This window comes from Lampetra planeri, chromosome 52 (assembly GCF_965212315.1).
Source record: "Lampetra planeri chromosome 52, kcLamPlan1.2.h2, whole genome shotgun sequence".
Lineage (NCBI taxonomy): Eukaryota > Metazoa > Chordata > Hyperoartia > Petromyzontiformes > Petromyzontidae > Lampetra > Lampetra planeri.
The window spans coordinates 2,532,404-2,548,571 of NC_136158.1; the positions used below are offsets into that span (position 1 = coordinate 2,532,404).

A 16,168-nucleotide genomic window follows, 5' to 3' on the forward strand; every position below is an offset into this window, starting at 1 on the left:
GGGGCGGGGGGAGAGGTGCTAATTAAAAAGCGCGGAATAAAATTAATTGACGATCGAAACATGAATAAATAAGAGACGCGCCTTCACCTGGCTGCGGCGCGGCAGGACGGAGTGAAACACTGTCTCGTAAATGAAATTAGCCATTAGGTGCGTAATTAAAATGCGCGGCGTTAGTGCCGAGGTGACTTGGCGGGGTGCGTGCGTGCGAAGTGAGTGAGTGTGCGCGGGACATATTCTCACTGGGCACAATCCCATGCCAAGCGCGACTGATTTAGCAACCGCGGAGCCAACGAGCCCGCCACCGGAACAGGTGATTGCGATATTAAAGATTGCTCCCGCCACGCTTGCCGGGGGAGAATCGTTCTCGCCCGTGGCGTTTTTTGAAGGTCCCGGCCACGGGGAGGGACACGCAGACTCCAAGTAATACAGCAGGCGTCGGGGTCGAACCCACGACCTCCCGTGTACCAAGCGAGGTAGTTAACATCTCCTAGCCGCCGTGGCGTCCCGTATTGTAGATGTGACCAAAGATGAGTTGCCGTAACGAGTGGTCCTGGTTTGTGGAGTCCTGCTTGTTTCAGCTCACATGGGAGAGACTAATCTCAGCCCAAAGGAACATTTTTTTTTCACCGCTCACTCTGCAACGCGAGCATCGTTACACGGGCAGTGCGGCAGGAAAATGCTCTTGTCGTTATTGTTGTGTTTTTTTTTTACTCTGCTCAGCGTGACGGCTAAAAGCGGTCATGGTAACAATGCTTAGCTGCGTCAGTTGATGAAATACTTTCCACGTTTTGAAGTGTTGAGGCCCATCGGGGTGTGGGGGGTGGTGGTTTGTGTGGCTGATGCCTCCGACCGAGCGAGAGAGAGATCCTGTGAGGGTGAGGGGGAGGTCTGCCCAGAATCGCGAACACCCACATCGATTCACATTTCATTTTCGCGCAGCCTTGATTAAACACAAATTTGAACTTTATCCGGCTGCGGTTGCGCCCATGTGTGCGTGTGAGTTAGTCACCAGTTGAAGAGAGCTTAGAAATGTGAGCTTAAATGTATTTATGTTAAGCAACAACTGGCCATGAAGCCACGCGCGCCGTGAAATATCGACTTGGATTAATAAAAAGTAACGCCGCACGTTTATGCATGTACGTATGCGTGTTGAACTTCTTTCGCACCGTACGTAGCCGACAACACCGCTGGCTGAGATGTGGTTTGATTTGGCCGACGGGCGCAGGTCGAGATAGCTGACGTGGTTTGGGCAAGTTTGAAAGCACCGCTAAGTACGGTAAATGGCGAAAAACCATGAACAGGCGTTTTTCTGGTCACACTTACAATATAGGGAACGGCATTCACCCATCTTGGGCTGCCCTGGTGGTTGTTGGTTCTTCCCCCGGGAACTGTCAAGTCGGTGTTTGACCACCACAGTGGCGACACGTTAAATGCCTCATCTGGTATGCAGGAGGTCGTGGGTTCGATCCCGACCCTGACGCCTGCCTGCTGTATATTTGGAGTTTGCGTGTCTCTCTCCCCGTGGTCGCGTGGATTTTTCTCAGGTTTTTCCCTCCTCATTTAGAATCGGCGTCCGTTTGGAGTATTTGGCCACTGTAAATGTCCACGTGATAATATCATTTGTGATAGCCAGGTCGTTTCTGAAAAAAATGGCTCTGTAGCCTTAGTGGGCCTTTACCTGGTAAACTAAATAGTTCGTCCGTGGTTACACGAACTACGGCTCGTCACGCGACTCGTTAGCGGCCCCCGGATCGTTCGGTTATGTGCGCGGAGTTCAGACACTTTATCAGAATCGGAATCTTTATTTCGACTTGGAAGAATCCGATGAGCTGTGAAGCTCTTACAGATGTTCCAGTAGCGGCGGCTCGGAAAGTTACGACGACAAGCAATGCAGAAATAGACGGGAGTGCAAAGTGATAGGAAAGTTAAGCAAGCCACCAAATAACAAATATCTGTAATTTTTAGGCGTCTCTCCTCTTGCTCGCATCCAGTTTCCGCGACCCTCGATTCGTATTCTGCTTTCCCATCGTTGTTGTCCCGTGGAGTTGTCGCCTCTCGCGTAGGATTCCGCGCTTGCTCGGCCCGCGTAGCTCCCCCGACGGGGACCTCGGGGCTGTACCGCGAGTTGGTTGGCACGATGACGTGAAGAGGAGGAAGATCGCTCCGAGCACGTGGGAGCGAAACGTTGGACTTCACGCCGAACTAAAAACCCGGAACAACCCGAACACGCGTCCGGAGCTGTCTTTCATCGTCTCTCCTTGTAAAAAGCAACTTTGTGATGCAATTAAATTTAGCCGCTGCGTAAATATGAGTCGAGCGCTTGCCCGGGATGGGACAGCGTTTCGAACGCTGACGTTTTTGGCGTAACGGCGTTATTGAGAAAGTCGTACGTTAATGCGCACGCGCGTACGCACGCACGCGTGTGTGTGTGTGTGTGCACGTGTAGCACGGCGGTTGGCGTTCATTGATTTTTACCGCAGCTCCAATCCCTCGTGGAAGCAGTAACTCAGGTGGTGTGGAGCGGGTGCAAAAACCGGACGTGATGTCACGTAAATCATACACATTTTTACATGGAAACCTTGCCCAGTGGCTGCAGTGGGGCGGCTCTGCATGTGATTTTTAAGCGACCGATGGGGAGGTGCGAGGTGAGGTGAGGTGGGGGGGGGGATCGGGCTGGTAGTGGTGGGAGGGGAAGAGAAAAAAAAGTTCAAGCTGCTGGCCGTTACTTCCGCCGGTGTAATTTAAGCGCCCGTCGCTGGATTTACGCGGAGGGGGAAAAAAAATGATAATGTGGCCGTAAATAACTTGACCGTTTTTTGCCGCAAGAAATTCCTGATTCGGATAAAATATTCTGGCTCGGGCCAGCGCGGACACAGGCTATTAGGTGTTCACTCACAAAGTGGTGCCAAATGTGGAGGGAGGCCTGCCCCCCACGCGTTTTGCCCCTGAGCGCACTTCCCACTGGCCTCAGGCCCTGGATTGAGTCTTTGAGCTGCAGTGAAGCAATGATTTTGCCGATTTGAAGTACTAATGTCTCGTATGGCTGTTGTTCACAAATGGGGTGAAGGTCGTGGGTTCGATCGCAATCATAGCGCCTCCTATATTTGGAGTTTGCACGATCTCCCCGTGGTCCAGGTCCTCCGGTTTTTCCCTCCACATTTAGAATCAACATCACGCGTTTTAGAGTTTGTCTGCGATTTAAATTTCCACGTGATAAGCCACTTCGTTGAGCTACCACTTGTGATAGCCAAGTCGCTTCCGAAAAAGAGCTACGTAGCTCAGTGGGCCTTGCCTTGTAAAATAAACTAAAATGTTTAGTTGAGTTTGAAGACTTCTCCACGAAGAAAGCGGTGAGCAAAGGGAAAATGTGAAATGCTCACCGGCTCGTGGGCAGATGTGTGCCGGGTGGATCGGGAAGATCGACGGCTTGTGTGGCAAGGTCTTCATCCAGCAGTGGATTGATAATGGCTGATTCGTGATGATGATGATGAAGAAATGTTTAAGAACTGCATTGGTCAGTGGTGCCATTGCTGGTTCAAAGCGGAGGTAGGGGACTGACTCGTACTTGGGAGATGGCGCTTGACTGACAATCTTGGAGGTCGCTGTGCACCCTGGGACACATAAGAAAGTTGCCCAGTTTAGGGTTTTTCTCCAAGCAGACGTGGACTCCCCAGAGAAGCCCTTTACGAAAGCAATGATCTACACGAGTGGTCTCCACTCCTTTTCGGAAGCGGGGGGGGTGGTGGTGGCACTTTCGCCGATAAGGGCCGCCACACATTTGAAATCATTGGGGGTTTGACCGCAGCACGATGACGATGATGATGGGGGGTGTTGTCACCATGTTGTGTTTTGTCGGGGGGGAGGGCCGCACTAAAGGCCACCAGAGACCGCCAGCGTCCCCGCGGGCCTTGCAATGAAGGACACTGATTTACGCAATACGCGTGAGCTAAGACCGATTCCTCCCGATAGCTTCACTTGCAATTGCTTGTTTGTTTACAGATTAGTTACTACAGGCACCCAAAATCTGTCCCAATGCTTATGGTTTTCCGTAGCTTAGTTTTTGTCGCTTGTGCTGTGGATCAATCTGCTGGGGCTGTTCTGCGCAAGCCGATTTGTGCTCTGCGTGGAATGTAATAATTCAGTTTTGACTTAACGTCGAGTTAAGTTTGCGATCTTTTCTAATCGTCCGTGACGCCGGCGTTTACATTTCGTTACTTTGCCGTTCCTTTGTGTGTGTTTTTTTTACTTGCTTCATTCTGCCAACCAAGGTCACTCGTGCAAACGAGACTTCACCTTCCGGGCCTCTTGAGTTTTCACCTGGCTAAACGAAAAGTAAAATTAAAAGCAGAAATGTGAAAATAGAAGCTTAGGACCGGCATCACGGGAAACGCAGGTTGCTCGCAACCTTGTCGCGCCTTGCCGCTAGTCAGCCTCGGCTAACACCTGCGCAGCCTCAATCCTTATCTTTCGCGCATAACCTCGCTCCTTCTCTGCCCTCCACTTTAGCGAGAGGACGCGGTGTTTACGCTCCCCTCCTGCGCTTTGGTGCAGCCGAACTTTCGTGAATTGTTCTTTTCCCTCTGTACGCACGTATGTATGTTGGACTTCTTTCACACCGTACGTAAACCACCCTGCCACCCTCCCCCTCCCGCCGTACTCCACAAACCAAAAGGATCGCGCAATTTCCCCGTATTTTACGATGCCGCCACCGCCGGCGCGATCGGGTTGTAGTTTTTTGTTCGTCGGGAGGATCGTTGGAAATCCTACGGCGTTGACCGTGAACCGAGACGCGGGGGACGATGTGATTGTGATAATGGGGCCTCGTCTTGCTAAAAAAAGAGTCGGGCGAGTGGGTGGCCGTGCTGTAAATTAGAGGGCCCAGGGCGAGAAGGGGCAGGCGGTGGGTAGAAAGGGCTTCTCTCATCCCCCCCCTCAACCCGGTGTCAATTTACAAAACTAAAATAAAACTTCATCACAGAAATTACATGGATTTTTTAAAATAAAACCACTTCAGCTCCCTCTTATCTGGAAAGTTTAAGTTGGCTTTGTAAAACTTGTGCCGGGTGGTTTCGTGCGACCGAGAATAGCTTGAGCCACATCCCCTAATTTTTTGTCCGTCGGTGCCACCGTCTGCCGTGGAAGTCCTCCTTTTCCGTCACATCTACCTGCAACTTCGCGCACGGAGTCGACCCTTCCTCGTCCGCCTCGTGAACGCTCCTCGCCCTGCGCCCCGGTGCGCGTGTGGGAACGAACGGAGGGATGATGGTCGTAGTAGCGGTCGGCACGCCGGGAGGGAGCCACGGTGGCGAGATGTTAACTACCTCGCCTCGTGTGCAGGAGGCCGTGGGTTCGATCCCGACCCTGACGCCTGCTGCTGTATATTTGGAGTTCGCGTGTCTCTCTCCCCGTGGTCGCGTGGATTTTCTTCTGGGTCCTCCAGTTCCCTCCACATTTTAGAAACGCGCGTTTAGAGTGTTTGGCTGCTGTACATTTCCACGTGATAAGCCGCTTCGTTGAGCTATCATTTGTGGCCAGGTCTCTTCCGAAATAAAAGAGCTATGCAGCTCGGTGAGCCTGAACCTAGTGAAATAAAAAAATAGTTTGGTATCGTTTACTCGTTGTCGAGCCGAGTGTTCGGGCACCAACTAGTCTCACGGCGTGCGATGGCGTTGCGTTGGCGTGCGTTGCCGCACAGGCGTCCGTCTGGACCGAGTGCGGGGCGGCCGGCAGAAGTACAAGCGCAGGATCGACGCGGAGAACAGCCCGTTCCTCGGGCCCCAGCTGGACCAGCCTGCCAAGAAACCACGTGAGCGAGCGAGTGAGAGGAGGCCACAACACCGCTCACCACGCCCGCGGCCCCCCATGCGCCGTACCGGTTCTCTTCGTGGCCGCTCGCGCCCCCCCCCCACCCACTGCCGCCCCACCACGGTCTGGCTCGAGTGATGACATTCGCTCTTTTTGCGATTCCTCTCCCGCCAGTGAACAAGATCATCTCGCACCTGCTGGTGGCCGAGCCCGAGAAGATGTTTGCGATGCCCGACCCGGCCGTTCCCGAGGGAGAGGTGAAGGCCCTCACGACGCTGTGCGACCTCGCCGACCGCGAGCTCGTCGTCATCATCGGCTGGGCCAAACACGTCCCCGGTGAGAGAGGTCTTAGGGTTTTTTGGTTTGTTTCTCCCTCCTTTCCTTCCTCTCACGGTTTGATGCAGTTGAGAAAAAGTTGAGAGAAATCCCCAAAAGGCCCCACCCCCGAACGGCGGCGTTGAAGGTTGTCAGGAGCTGTTGATAGTGAGGTCGTCCCGTGAAATTGGCCACTTGGCTGGCTGGCCAGGCCGAGGGAGCGGCGGCGCGAGGCGTGGCGGAACTCGCACGCCACCGCCCCCCGCCGTGGGTGGTGGGGGGTGACAGCGGGGGGGGTGGGTGTGGTTGGGGGGTGGGTGCGGTTGGGGGGTGGGTGGGAGATGGGGGGGGGGGCTGTCGCTCCGCCGCCGCTGAGGTGTCGGCGGATCGATCTGCGCGGCGCCGTGAATGGAGATTTGTATCTGGTAATTAATGCATTCGGAACAGCCCCGTTCTATTAATCAGCACGATAAGATAAATTGGACACACCGCCGCCACCGCCGCCGCCGGGAGCGAGCTGTGTGCGCCCGATAGCCATCACCCTGAGGCACCCCGCCCCCCACTACCCACTCTGCTGCTCGCCCTGGGTCCCCGCCTGATTATTGCGTTTAATTAGTGTAACAAGTGGGACGGTACTGGCGCGCGCGCGCGCACAAACACACACACACACACACACGCGCGCGCAGAGGTCTGCCATTGTTTGGCAGCCTTCTGCCTTCTCGTGTTCACGTGGCCGCGATGTCATTGGCGCGGAAGAGGAGAGATCCGTTTGCAAGATAGAGTGGTAAAGGTGCAGCCCTGCAAGTCGTTGTCCACGCCCACTAATGATGGAAGGAGCTCCACCGGAGGAAGCAATACATAGATGGCATTTTGGCCTACTCTTCCGCGCTGGCCAGAAATCTTAAGGGGAGGGGGGGGAGGGGTGGAGTTTGAGATTCGAGCACGTTGCTTCAACTGCCGCTGTGCCGGGAGATTGAATGAAGCCAGCGAAATAGACGATTCACCGTCGTAGAGGTCTGCTCACGGCCAGATTCAGCGTCGCCCTAAGAGGTGCTCGCTCACCGCACCGGTTGGTTATAGACGGGAGACGCTGTGTGCAGCCGCAGCGGTTACCGCGTTTGCCGATTTTTCTGGGGGCTCGTTTCTACCAGACCAGCGGAAGCCAGCCTGGCTCACGCTGCCGATGCTTTCACCACGACGAGTTGCGCTCGCACCGTCCCCTTCACAGTGGACGCTAAAGTTCCCGCGACGTTCTCCCGTGCCGGCGTCGCGATCCCGATCATCTGATGAATGGCTCGCAGATCACTGTTCGTTTGGAGGCAACAATCACGCCCTGCCGACAAGGGCGACGCTCGCACGCGGGCCGGGTGCCGCTCCCTCCATTGTGCCGCACAGGGACAACTGCCACCGGGGGTGCCCCTCCTAGCAGGGCGCCTTGAGACGTAGCGCATGCGAACATTAAGGATGTCGACGACGGCGATGATAATTAAACTAGATTAATTTACATCACGCAGTGCAAACATCCAATCTCAAAAACTACTTCACTGTTTAGCCTGCGAGTCGCTTTCATTCGTGACGGTGCTGAACGTAGCGGCCTCTAGTGGCCGCAGGGGGTGGTGACGTGTGAACGCGTACGTATGTATGTTGAACTTCTTTCGCACCGTACATCGCCAACCGTGCTAATCGGAGGGGCAGGAAATGCTTGCGCAACGAAGTGGTTTACGTTGAAATTTATCGCAGCAGCCAAATTCTGTGAACGCATGTTGATTCTAAAATGTGGAGGGGAAATACCGGAGGATCCAAATATACAGCAGGCGTCAAGATCGGGATCGAACCGACGACCTCCTGCAAACGAGGCGAGGGAGTTGACACCCCGCTGACTCTGTGCCCCTCCTGGACATCTGTGAAGAAGAGCTTCACGGCTCATCGGATTTCTCCCGGGACTGAATACGGATTCCGATTGCGAACGCCGCGTTGACACGCATCGCCCCCCCCCCCCGCCACCCCACCCCGTGCCCCTTTTGTCGCCAGGCTTCTCGGTGCTCTCGCTGGGCGACCAGATGTCGCTGCTGCAGAGCGCGTGGATGGAGGTGCTGCTGCTGGGCGTCGTGTTCCGCTCGCTGCCGTGCGACGACGAGCTCGTGTGGGCGGACGACTACGTGATGGACGAGGAGTCGTCGCGCGTCGCCGGCCTCCTCGACCTCAACTCCACCATCCTGCAGCTCGTGCGCAAGTACAAGAGCCTGGCGCTCGACCGCGAGGAGTTCGTCACGCTCAAGGCCATCGCGCTCGCCAACTCGGGTACGCGCGCCCCCCCGCGCCACCGTCACCGCCACCGCCCAGGATCCCAATCACAGACTGCACGCCAGTAGCTGGTCACAGTTGGTTCCAGTATGCAAGTACTTTGATGCTGCTAATCCTGCATAATGCATGGGCATAATGACTTTAAACCCCTCGCCAAACCTCCTACGCATTTCACAAGTAGTACTAATCGCATATATGCTTTTCCCATAAATATGCTAAAGTCCTCTTGATATGCAAATTATTTTGTCAAGACGCTCTTCGCCCCTCCATCCCAGCATAAATAGTCGCTCCAAGCTTTGAGCGTGCCATTCAGACTCTGTCTACTCGACAGACCTGTTCTCCACCTGAAGACGGCTGCTTGCGTTGTGGCCGAAACGTCGTGAGAATTATTTTATTATGTTTTATTTTTATTATTTTATTATTTCCCTTCTACGTGACTTTACCGAAAGAACCAAGAAGATATTCAAGTACTTGTCGATCGCAGGCTGCATGCCAATGTCCGGCCACTGTTGGTTCCAGTACTCAAGTGCTTGTGAGTTTCGATTTAAAGCTTTCGTGACTGCAGGGATTCATCTTCTTGGTTCTTTCGGTGAAGTCACGTAGAAGGGAAATAATAAAATGATAAAAATAAAACTTAATAAAATACAATTCTCACGACGTTTCGGCCACAACGCAAGAAGAACAGGGCTGTCGGAAGACTGCAACTTGTGAGTTGCAGTCTTCATGCCACGAGAGCTATGCACTTTTAAATTTAGATTGAAAACTAATTTCTTTAGAGCTCCTTTTTGTGTTTAGTTTGTCCTTCCCCCGCGCATCCGATTAGCACTGCTTGCTACGTACGGTGCGAAGGAGGTTTGACGAACGTGCGTACAATAGCAACTGCAATTAGTTCCGGCACTAAAGTGCTTGTGAATCGCAGTCTTCACGCTAATGCCGGTCGCAGTTGCGGCTGCGATCAGTTCTCCAGTTCTAACCTCATCGGTGTGGATTTGGTGAAGGTGGCGCAAGTGACGCACGCAGTTACACCCCATTAAAGTTGACGCATGGATTTTAATCAAGGCTGCAGAGACCTCGAGTCTAAACTGCCGTTAATCACAATCGTAACCCCAAATGCCACTCTCACCCTAATTCCAGTCCTAGTTCAAGCTTGGCCTCGGTCGTTTGGTTACCCAAACGACACGTGCCTTTTAATGTCGACTCGTGTCTACCCCTTCGTGTCCGAGCCGTCGACCTGCGGGCACAGCGGTTAACGCACCGCGACCACGAACCCGTCGACCCCGGTGCGGTTCCCTGCCACCGCTAACATCGGTGACGAGTTGGCATCTGATAACCGGGCCCCTCCAACCCCCCCCCCTCCCCGCTCCGCTCATCAAATCCGCACCGACCAGCGTGGCAGATGATGGTCGGACAACCCCCCAAGCCTGACACGGCGATTCCAACAGCTGTGGTTTGCACCACGGCTGTTAGAATCGCTCTGGATTGCAACCGTCGGCTTGGCACCAATACCACCACCACCACCGCGGCTGACGCGACTGTGTCTCGCCCTTGCTCGCGGCCCACGTGTGCCCCCAGCCGCGAGCGTGTGTGCGTGTGTGCGTGTGTGCATGTGTGCGTGTGTGCGTGTGTGCCTTGCTAGGCATGCTGAGGAGAGGCTTGCGGAGCCCCAATGTGGTTTCAGGAAAGGGCGGTCCTGCACAGATGCCATATTTTCTGTCCGTCTGCTACAGCAGAGGTGTAGGGAATTCCAAAAAGACCTACATCTCTGCTTTATTGACCTGGTCAAGGCCTATGATACCATCAGTAGGACTGGGCTCTGGGTTGTTCTTCGTGCTTTCGGAGTCCCTGACCCTCTGCTCACGATCATTAAGGACCTTCATGATGGTGAGCGGGCCCGGGTAAAACTACGTGGCCGGGAGTCGGAGCCTTTCCCTGTACACCTTGGGGTGCGACAGGGATGTCCTCTGGCTCCCACATTATTTAACATCTATTTCGACTGCGTAGTTCGTGAAGCCTTCAATAGCTGTACCGGGGGAATTACCATTTGGTACAGATACAATGGGAGGCTGATCGACGCCCGGGTGCGATCAAGGGATGGCTCCCTATTGGTCAACCACGTTATGTATGCCGATGATTTGGTAATAGCTGCTGATTCAGAAGAGGAGTTGGAGACGCTGCTGCTGAGACTGGAGCGTGCCACTAAGAGGTGGGGCCTTACCATCAGCCCCACCAAAACTAAGCACCTGCCTGGGTATTTTGTACCATCGGGCACTCCGCCCCCACAACTCCCAATCGGTGATGGGGCAGTTGTGGAGAGAGTAGAGAGTTTCCCATACCTGGGCAGTGTGCTCATGACCGGCTCCAGTTTATCAGCAGAGGTCTCACTCCGAATCAGTCGAGCGGCAATATCTTTTCATCGGTTGCGTAACGCTGTGTGGAAGCTACCTGGTCTGTCGCTCCGCACGAAGCTTCAGGTCTTCTCGGCCACGGTCATTCCCTCCCTTCTCTATGCTTGCGAAACGTGGACCCCCCTAGTGGAGCATCTTCGCCGGTTGGAAACATTTAGGCTGGCCTGCCTACGATCCATCCTGGGTTTAACCAGGCTGGATTGTGTGAGGAGCTCACAAGTCCTTGAAAGATCTGGGCAAAGTCCCATCAGTGAGCTCCTCCGGCAGGCAAGGCTGCGTTGGCTGGGTCATGTAGCCCGCATGCCCAGCCACCGCATGCCTAAACAGCTTTTGTTCGGCCGGATCGAGGGGGCTAAACGGGCGCGGCACGGGCTAGAGAAGAGATGGAGTGATGTGGTACAGGAGGACGTGGAGCTGAGTGGACTTGCCGATGACTGGTACCAGCGGTGTCAAGATCGGCCTCAGTGGAGGAGGCTCGTGAAGGACGCTACTGGGCAGTTGGAGGCAGTCGCCCTCCTACAACAACGGAGGGCGGAGGAGCGACGCTCACAACAACGAGCGGAGCGCCGGGTGGCTAAAGCACAGCAAGTTGGCACAGTAGGGGGCACAGGTGGTGCATCAGCCAGTCATCTCGGTCATCTCGGTCAGTCGACCCGTGGCACCTGGGTCTGCCCCGTGACCTCCTGCCAGCGGGCGTTCGACACTTCACGTGGCCTCAAGGTGCACATGGCCTGGCACAAGCGTCGTGGTGACGTCACCGCCACTTAGTGGCGAATGGCGGTTGTTGTGTGTGCGTGCGCCTGCCCCCCCCCCCCGCCCACGGCCTCCACTAGCAACGTCTGCGCGTCGATGAGAGGCATTGGGCGGCACACCCTTGATTTTTGTGTTTGGTTTGTTGTCCTTCCACCGCACCTCCGATTTTAGCAGTCGGCTACGTACGAAAGAAGCGAAACATGCAAATAAAAGAAACAAAGATCTCCCCGTTTAGCCTGAACAGACTGTTGGGACAAGTTCTGTTGGCGATCACCAGTTCAACAAACATATACACATACAGTGACGCACTCGCGCGCGTGAACGCACGCGCACGCATCAGCAGCAGCAGCAGAGGGCTTCTCGTCTTCCCTGCCACTGAGCTTTCCTGGCCTCCGGCTGCAACGGTCGATGGCGCAGTTTGGCCACTCCACTTGCCAATGCCGCCCCCCCCACCCAGTTAGCGCGCAACGGCCCGTGCATGCCCCGCAGTGTGCGTGGAGTGGGTCGGGGGGTGGGACGGTGGTGGGGGTTGGGCAGTGGGCTGTAGGAAGCGTGCGAGGTCGGGGTAGAAAAAAGCGCTTCGGGAGTAAAGAGGGGGGGGGCGGTGTGTGGGGGGGGGGGGGTTGTTGACGGGAGCTCGTTAATGGGATCTCCCCCAATTTTCCATCGCCCCCCCGGGGCGGACACCGATTTTGCACCGACTGCAGACGACCGTTTAGGAGGCCGCGTAAAACTAACGGTGACAGATGCCGCCCTCGCTCGCAGCCGCCGCCACCGCCGCCGAATTGGGATCCTAAACGGAAAATCTGTGTGGCGGGCGGGCGGGCGGGAGCGGGGGCAATCGGTCTCGCGCGGGAGATTATTTAGTTGTCTTTTTTTACCGGCTTCATTCATTTTGCCGTTTGCATCTCCCGCCGGTCACCCCGACGTTTCGACTAGCGGCTCGCCGAGAGAACGAGCCGACTGCATCTCGTCCGCGATCGAGGACCCCACCCCCCCCCCCCCCGCGCGCTCTCACTTAGGGGTGCGAATTCCCCCGCCGTCACTCACGGTTTGAGTCTCAGGGACCCCCTCTGGAACTTAGGCGGCGAGTGAGATGGGAGAGAGGAGGAGGAGGAGGGCGGTTGGGGACTCGGGACTTAGAAGTCTGTAGCAGCAGCAGCAGCAACAACAACAACAACAAAAAACCCGCAAGCCAATTTTCCTGCCCGCCCGTCGAGTGGCTGCGGGGCCACTTCCCGGGAGCATTTCCACTCGGCTGGTTAATTCTTGAAGTCGTTTGGTTGGTAGTTAAGTAATTGAATTCAGCGAGCCCTCCTAGATGTGATGGGGAAATGTAATTATGGGCGCCGCGCGCACACGCACGGGCGCACACACGCACTGATTCGAGCACCAGCGAGCGGATTTGTGGCGGCGAGGAGGACTGATGAGGCTGTTAAAGCGGGGGGGGGGGTGGGCCCCAGCCCCTTGCTTGGCACCAGGGAGAAAGCAGCCTCATTTTAAAACTCAACCAGCGAAATCCACTTTGGTGCATCTTCCCGGGCCTCTTTAAGAGGGAGACGCGGCGGCGGGAGGGGGGGGCACGCCTGACCGCTTGCCCTCACGTTACATTTACTTACGCGCCTGCAGACGCATTTCTGCGCCTGATTCGGGCAAGACGAGGTCACCGCGCGCCGCCAGGAATCTCCCCTCCCAAAACCGGGGGGCAAATCCACAACACGCCGGTGTGTTGTACTAGTGACGAATTGGCACGTTCTGTTTACGTGATAAACCTTACTAGTTGGCCGTGTCGGGTGGTGGCGGGTTTAACGACACATTTATATATTTATGCGAGCCAACTCAACCGCTTGTGGATATTTACATGGTAATCAACGTACGTCATTATGCAAGCCCATTGTTCGTGTACCTCCTGTCGATTGTGCGAACTTAAACGTTTTATTTGCTCGAGTTGACGCACGAGCTGGCCCTGCCGATCGAGTCGCCGTGCAGAAACGTGCTCACGTTATTGAATGGGACGGTTCGTTCAACGCCACGCGTAAACGATGACAACGGTTCTTGGTTGTCACCGGACTCCACCACGTTGCAAACTTCCTCCTTCGGTAAATGATCACGTGGTACATCTGCCATCTAGTGGCAAAATCTGGAATGAAAAAAAACTCAAGTAGGGGGAGGGGGGCCACATCGCATTCGCCTCCGCGATTTTTCCCGTAATCGCACTCACGTGGGTTGCAACGTTACTTGACAATGATTACAACGTTTACTTTGCAGAGATTTATTGTGCAATAGTTTACATGACACTTACACTTATTTTGAGTTCCGGATGTTGGCAGTTCAAGAGTGCGATCTCTCTTTGAGCCTCCCGTGATTTGAGTGTGTGTCGGAAGTTACACGGACGCGCTGCTAAAGTAACGAGCCTTTTCGTGATAAATTGAGCACGATTTTCTTTGCTGATGAGACGTGTAACGGTGCACGTCTCTGATAGCTCAGCAAAGTGGCTTATCAAGTGGAAATTTTTAGCTGCCAAATACTGAAAACGCATGGCATTGATTCTAAATGTGGAGGGAAAATCCGGAAGACCCGGGGAAAAATCCGCACTACCACAGGGCGAGAGACACGCAAACTCCAAATATACAGCAGCCGTCAGGGTCGGAATCGAACCCACGAACCTCCCTGTATACCAGGCGAGATAGTTAACATCTCCTACCCACCGTGATGATGATGAAGAGAGAGAGAGAGACACGCAAACTCCAAATTTACAGCAGGTGTCAGGGTCGGGATCGAACCCACGGACCTCCCGTATACCAGGCGAAATAGTTGACATCTCCTCCCCACCGTGACGCCCAGTCGCGACAAGACCGTCGCGATTCTCCAATCGACGCGTTCATTCCGTGTCGCGGCCGCCCCTCCCAACTGCCCGCCCCAACCTCCCCCTCCCCTTGTCGCGTGCCACTACCGCACCCCCTCCCCCCGCTAACCCCGTCGTCACCGCTGGCCCGCCCGTTGGTCGTGCTGCGCGCAGACTCGATGCACATAGAGGACGGCGGTGCGGTGCAGCGTCTCCAGGACGGCCTCCACGAGGCCCTGCAGGAGCACGGCGCCAGCCAGCACGCCGACGAGCCGCGCCGCGCCGGCAAGCTGCTCATGACGCTGCCGCTCCTCCGGCAGACGGCGACGCGCGCCGTGCAGTTCTTCTACTCGGTCAAGCTGGAGGGGAAGGTGCCCATGCACAAACTTTTCCTGGAGATGCTCGAGGCCAAGATCTGAATTGGAGGCGCGGCGTTTCCTTCACGAGCTGCCCCGGCGTTGCGTCCGCGACGATGTTCGACCACCCCACCCCCCCACCACCAGCCCCCACCACACCGCCACCCACACCACACCCCACCTACCCACTCCACCTGCCCGCCCCCCCCCCCCCCCCACAAAACTGGAGCGATGAGACGAGAACTTTTGTGGAGGCCGCTACCGCGGTGGTGACGATGGTGATGACGTTGCCGGCAACGTGCCCGCTGTTTCCCTCTACGCCCGCACCCCTCGCCGAACATCACCCCACCGACCCCCCCCCCCCCCATCGACCCCCCACCACCCCCACCATGTTTTGGGGAGAGGGGGGAGCAACGTCAGGTCGTGCAAGCCGCAGCCGGGAAAGCAAAATGATGTTGTCAGGCTAACGGCGAGATGCTGCCAGCCGCCCCCACCCCCCGCTCTCCGGTGGTGGCGTTGACGATGGGAGGAGGATGAGGAGTGTTGGGTCGGAGCGAGCCGGAACCTCGCTGCGGCCGGCGCTGGCGGCCCGAGGCAGTGGCCACGAGGAGTTCGCGGGGAGAGCACCACGCGGCCCACTTCCCAGCAAGTGTGGGTTGTTGCCAGCTCGCCTCGCTCGCTCCGCGTGGCGGGTACATTTTATTAATTGGAATGCGTCGTGGGGGTGGCGCTGGGTGGGTGAGGGGGAGCAGGAGGGGTTGGGGGGGGGCATTTGGCGTGGTGATAGCGCGTGTGTCCGTAGCCTGATTTTGGCTGCTTCCGCACAGTGTACACGGAGCCCGGGGAGGGGGGGGGGGACCCCAAGGGGTCCTCGACAACTCTGGTCGCAAAAAAAGACTCTTACTCACAAATGCAATTCGTGTCGCCTAATGTTCGTCTGAATGTCCGTGTTTGAAGACGAGGGGGGGGGGGTGGAGGTGCGGGTAGCGTGGTCGTACGCTAGAGGTGGATGGATGAACCATTTTCATTCCCGCGGGGCCCCCGAATTGGACTCGGATGCCGCCAGCAGCGAGCCCGCGCGGCAGTCTCCCCCCCCCGGCGCTGTCCGCAAGTTACGCCGCCGAATGTCACCGCGAGCGCTCGGCCACCGCCTTTCGTCGTCCGGGGTGAGAAACGTTGCCCTCCGGCGCCCGGATTAGCGTGGCGGCCCAAGGCTTGCTCGCGGTCGCGGATAAGTGTCGTTCGCTGGGTGGGGGGGAGGTAGGTTCGTGAAGGGAGGAGGCACCGGGACGCGGGCCAAAGGGTAATTGGTTTTGTCTTCCACTGTCTACGCGCCACGCGCACAGCAACGACAACAACAACGGCCGCCGCCGTTCGCTACTAAG

At 56.1% G+C, this 16,168-nt stretch overlaps 1 protein-coding gene across 5 annotated transcripts in view; it reads left to right on the plus strand.

Moving 5' to 3' along the window:
* LOC144734693 (estrogen-related receptor gamma-like) overlaps positions 1-14,985 on the plus strand; it is a 101,702-nt gene extending 86,717 nt beyond the window's left edge. For 3 of the 5 annotated variants that reach the window (XM_078616997.1, XM_078616998.1, XM_078616996.1), the window contains exons 4-7: positions 5,696-5,806; positions 5,980-6,141; positions 8,152-8,421; positions 14,602-14,983. In XM_078616997.1, the coding sequence (XP_078473123.1) occupies positions 5,696-5,806; positions 5,980-6,141; positions 8,152-8,421; positions 14,602-14,846 (788 nt within the window). In that variant the 3' untranslated portion in view covers positions 14,847-14,983. Of the gene's footprint in view, positions 1-5,695; positions 5,807-5,979; positions 6,142-8,151; positions 8,422-14,601 lie in introns of all 5 variants that reach the window. The other 2 variants (XM_078616999.1, XM_078617000.1) reach the window with 2 other exon arrangements.
* Positions 14,986-16,168: the final 1,183 nt, after the last annotated feature.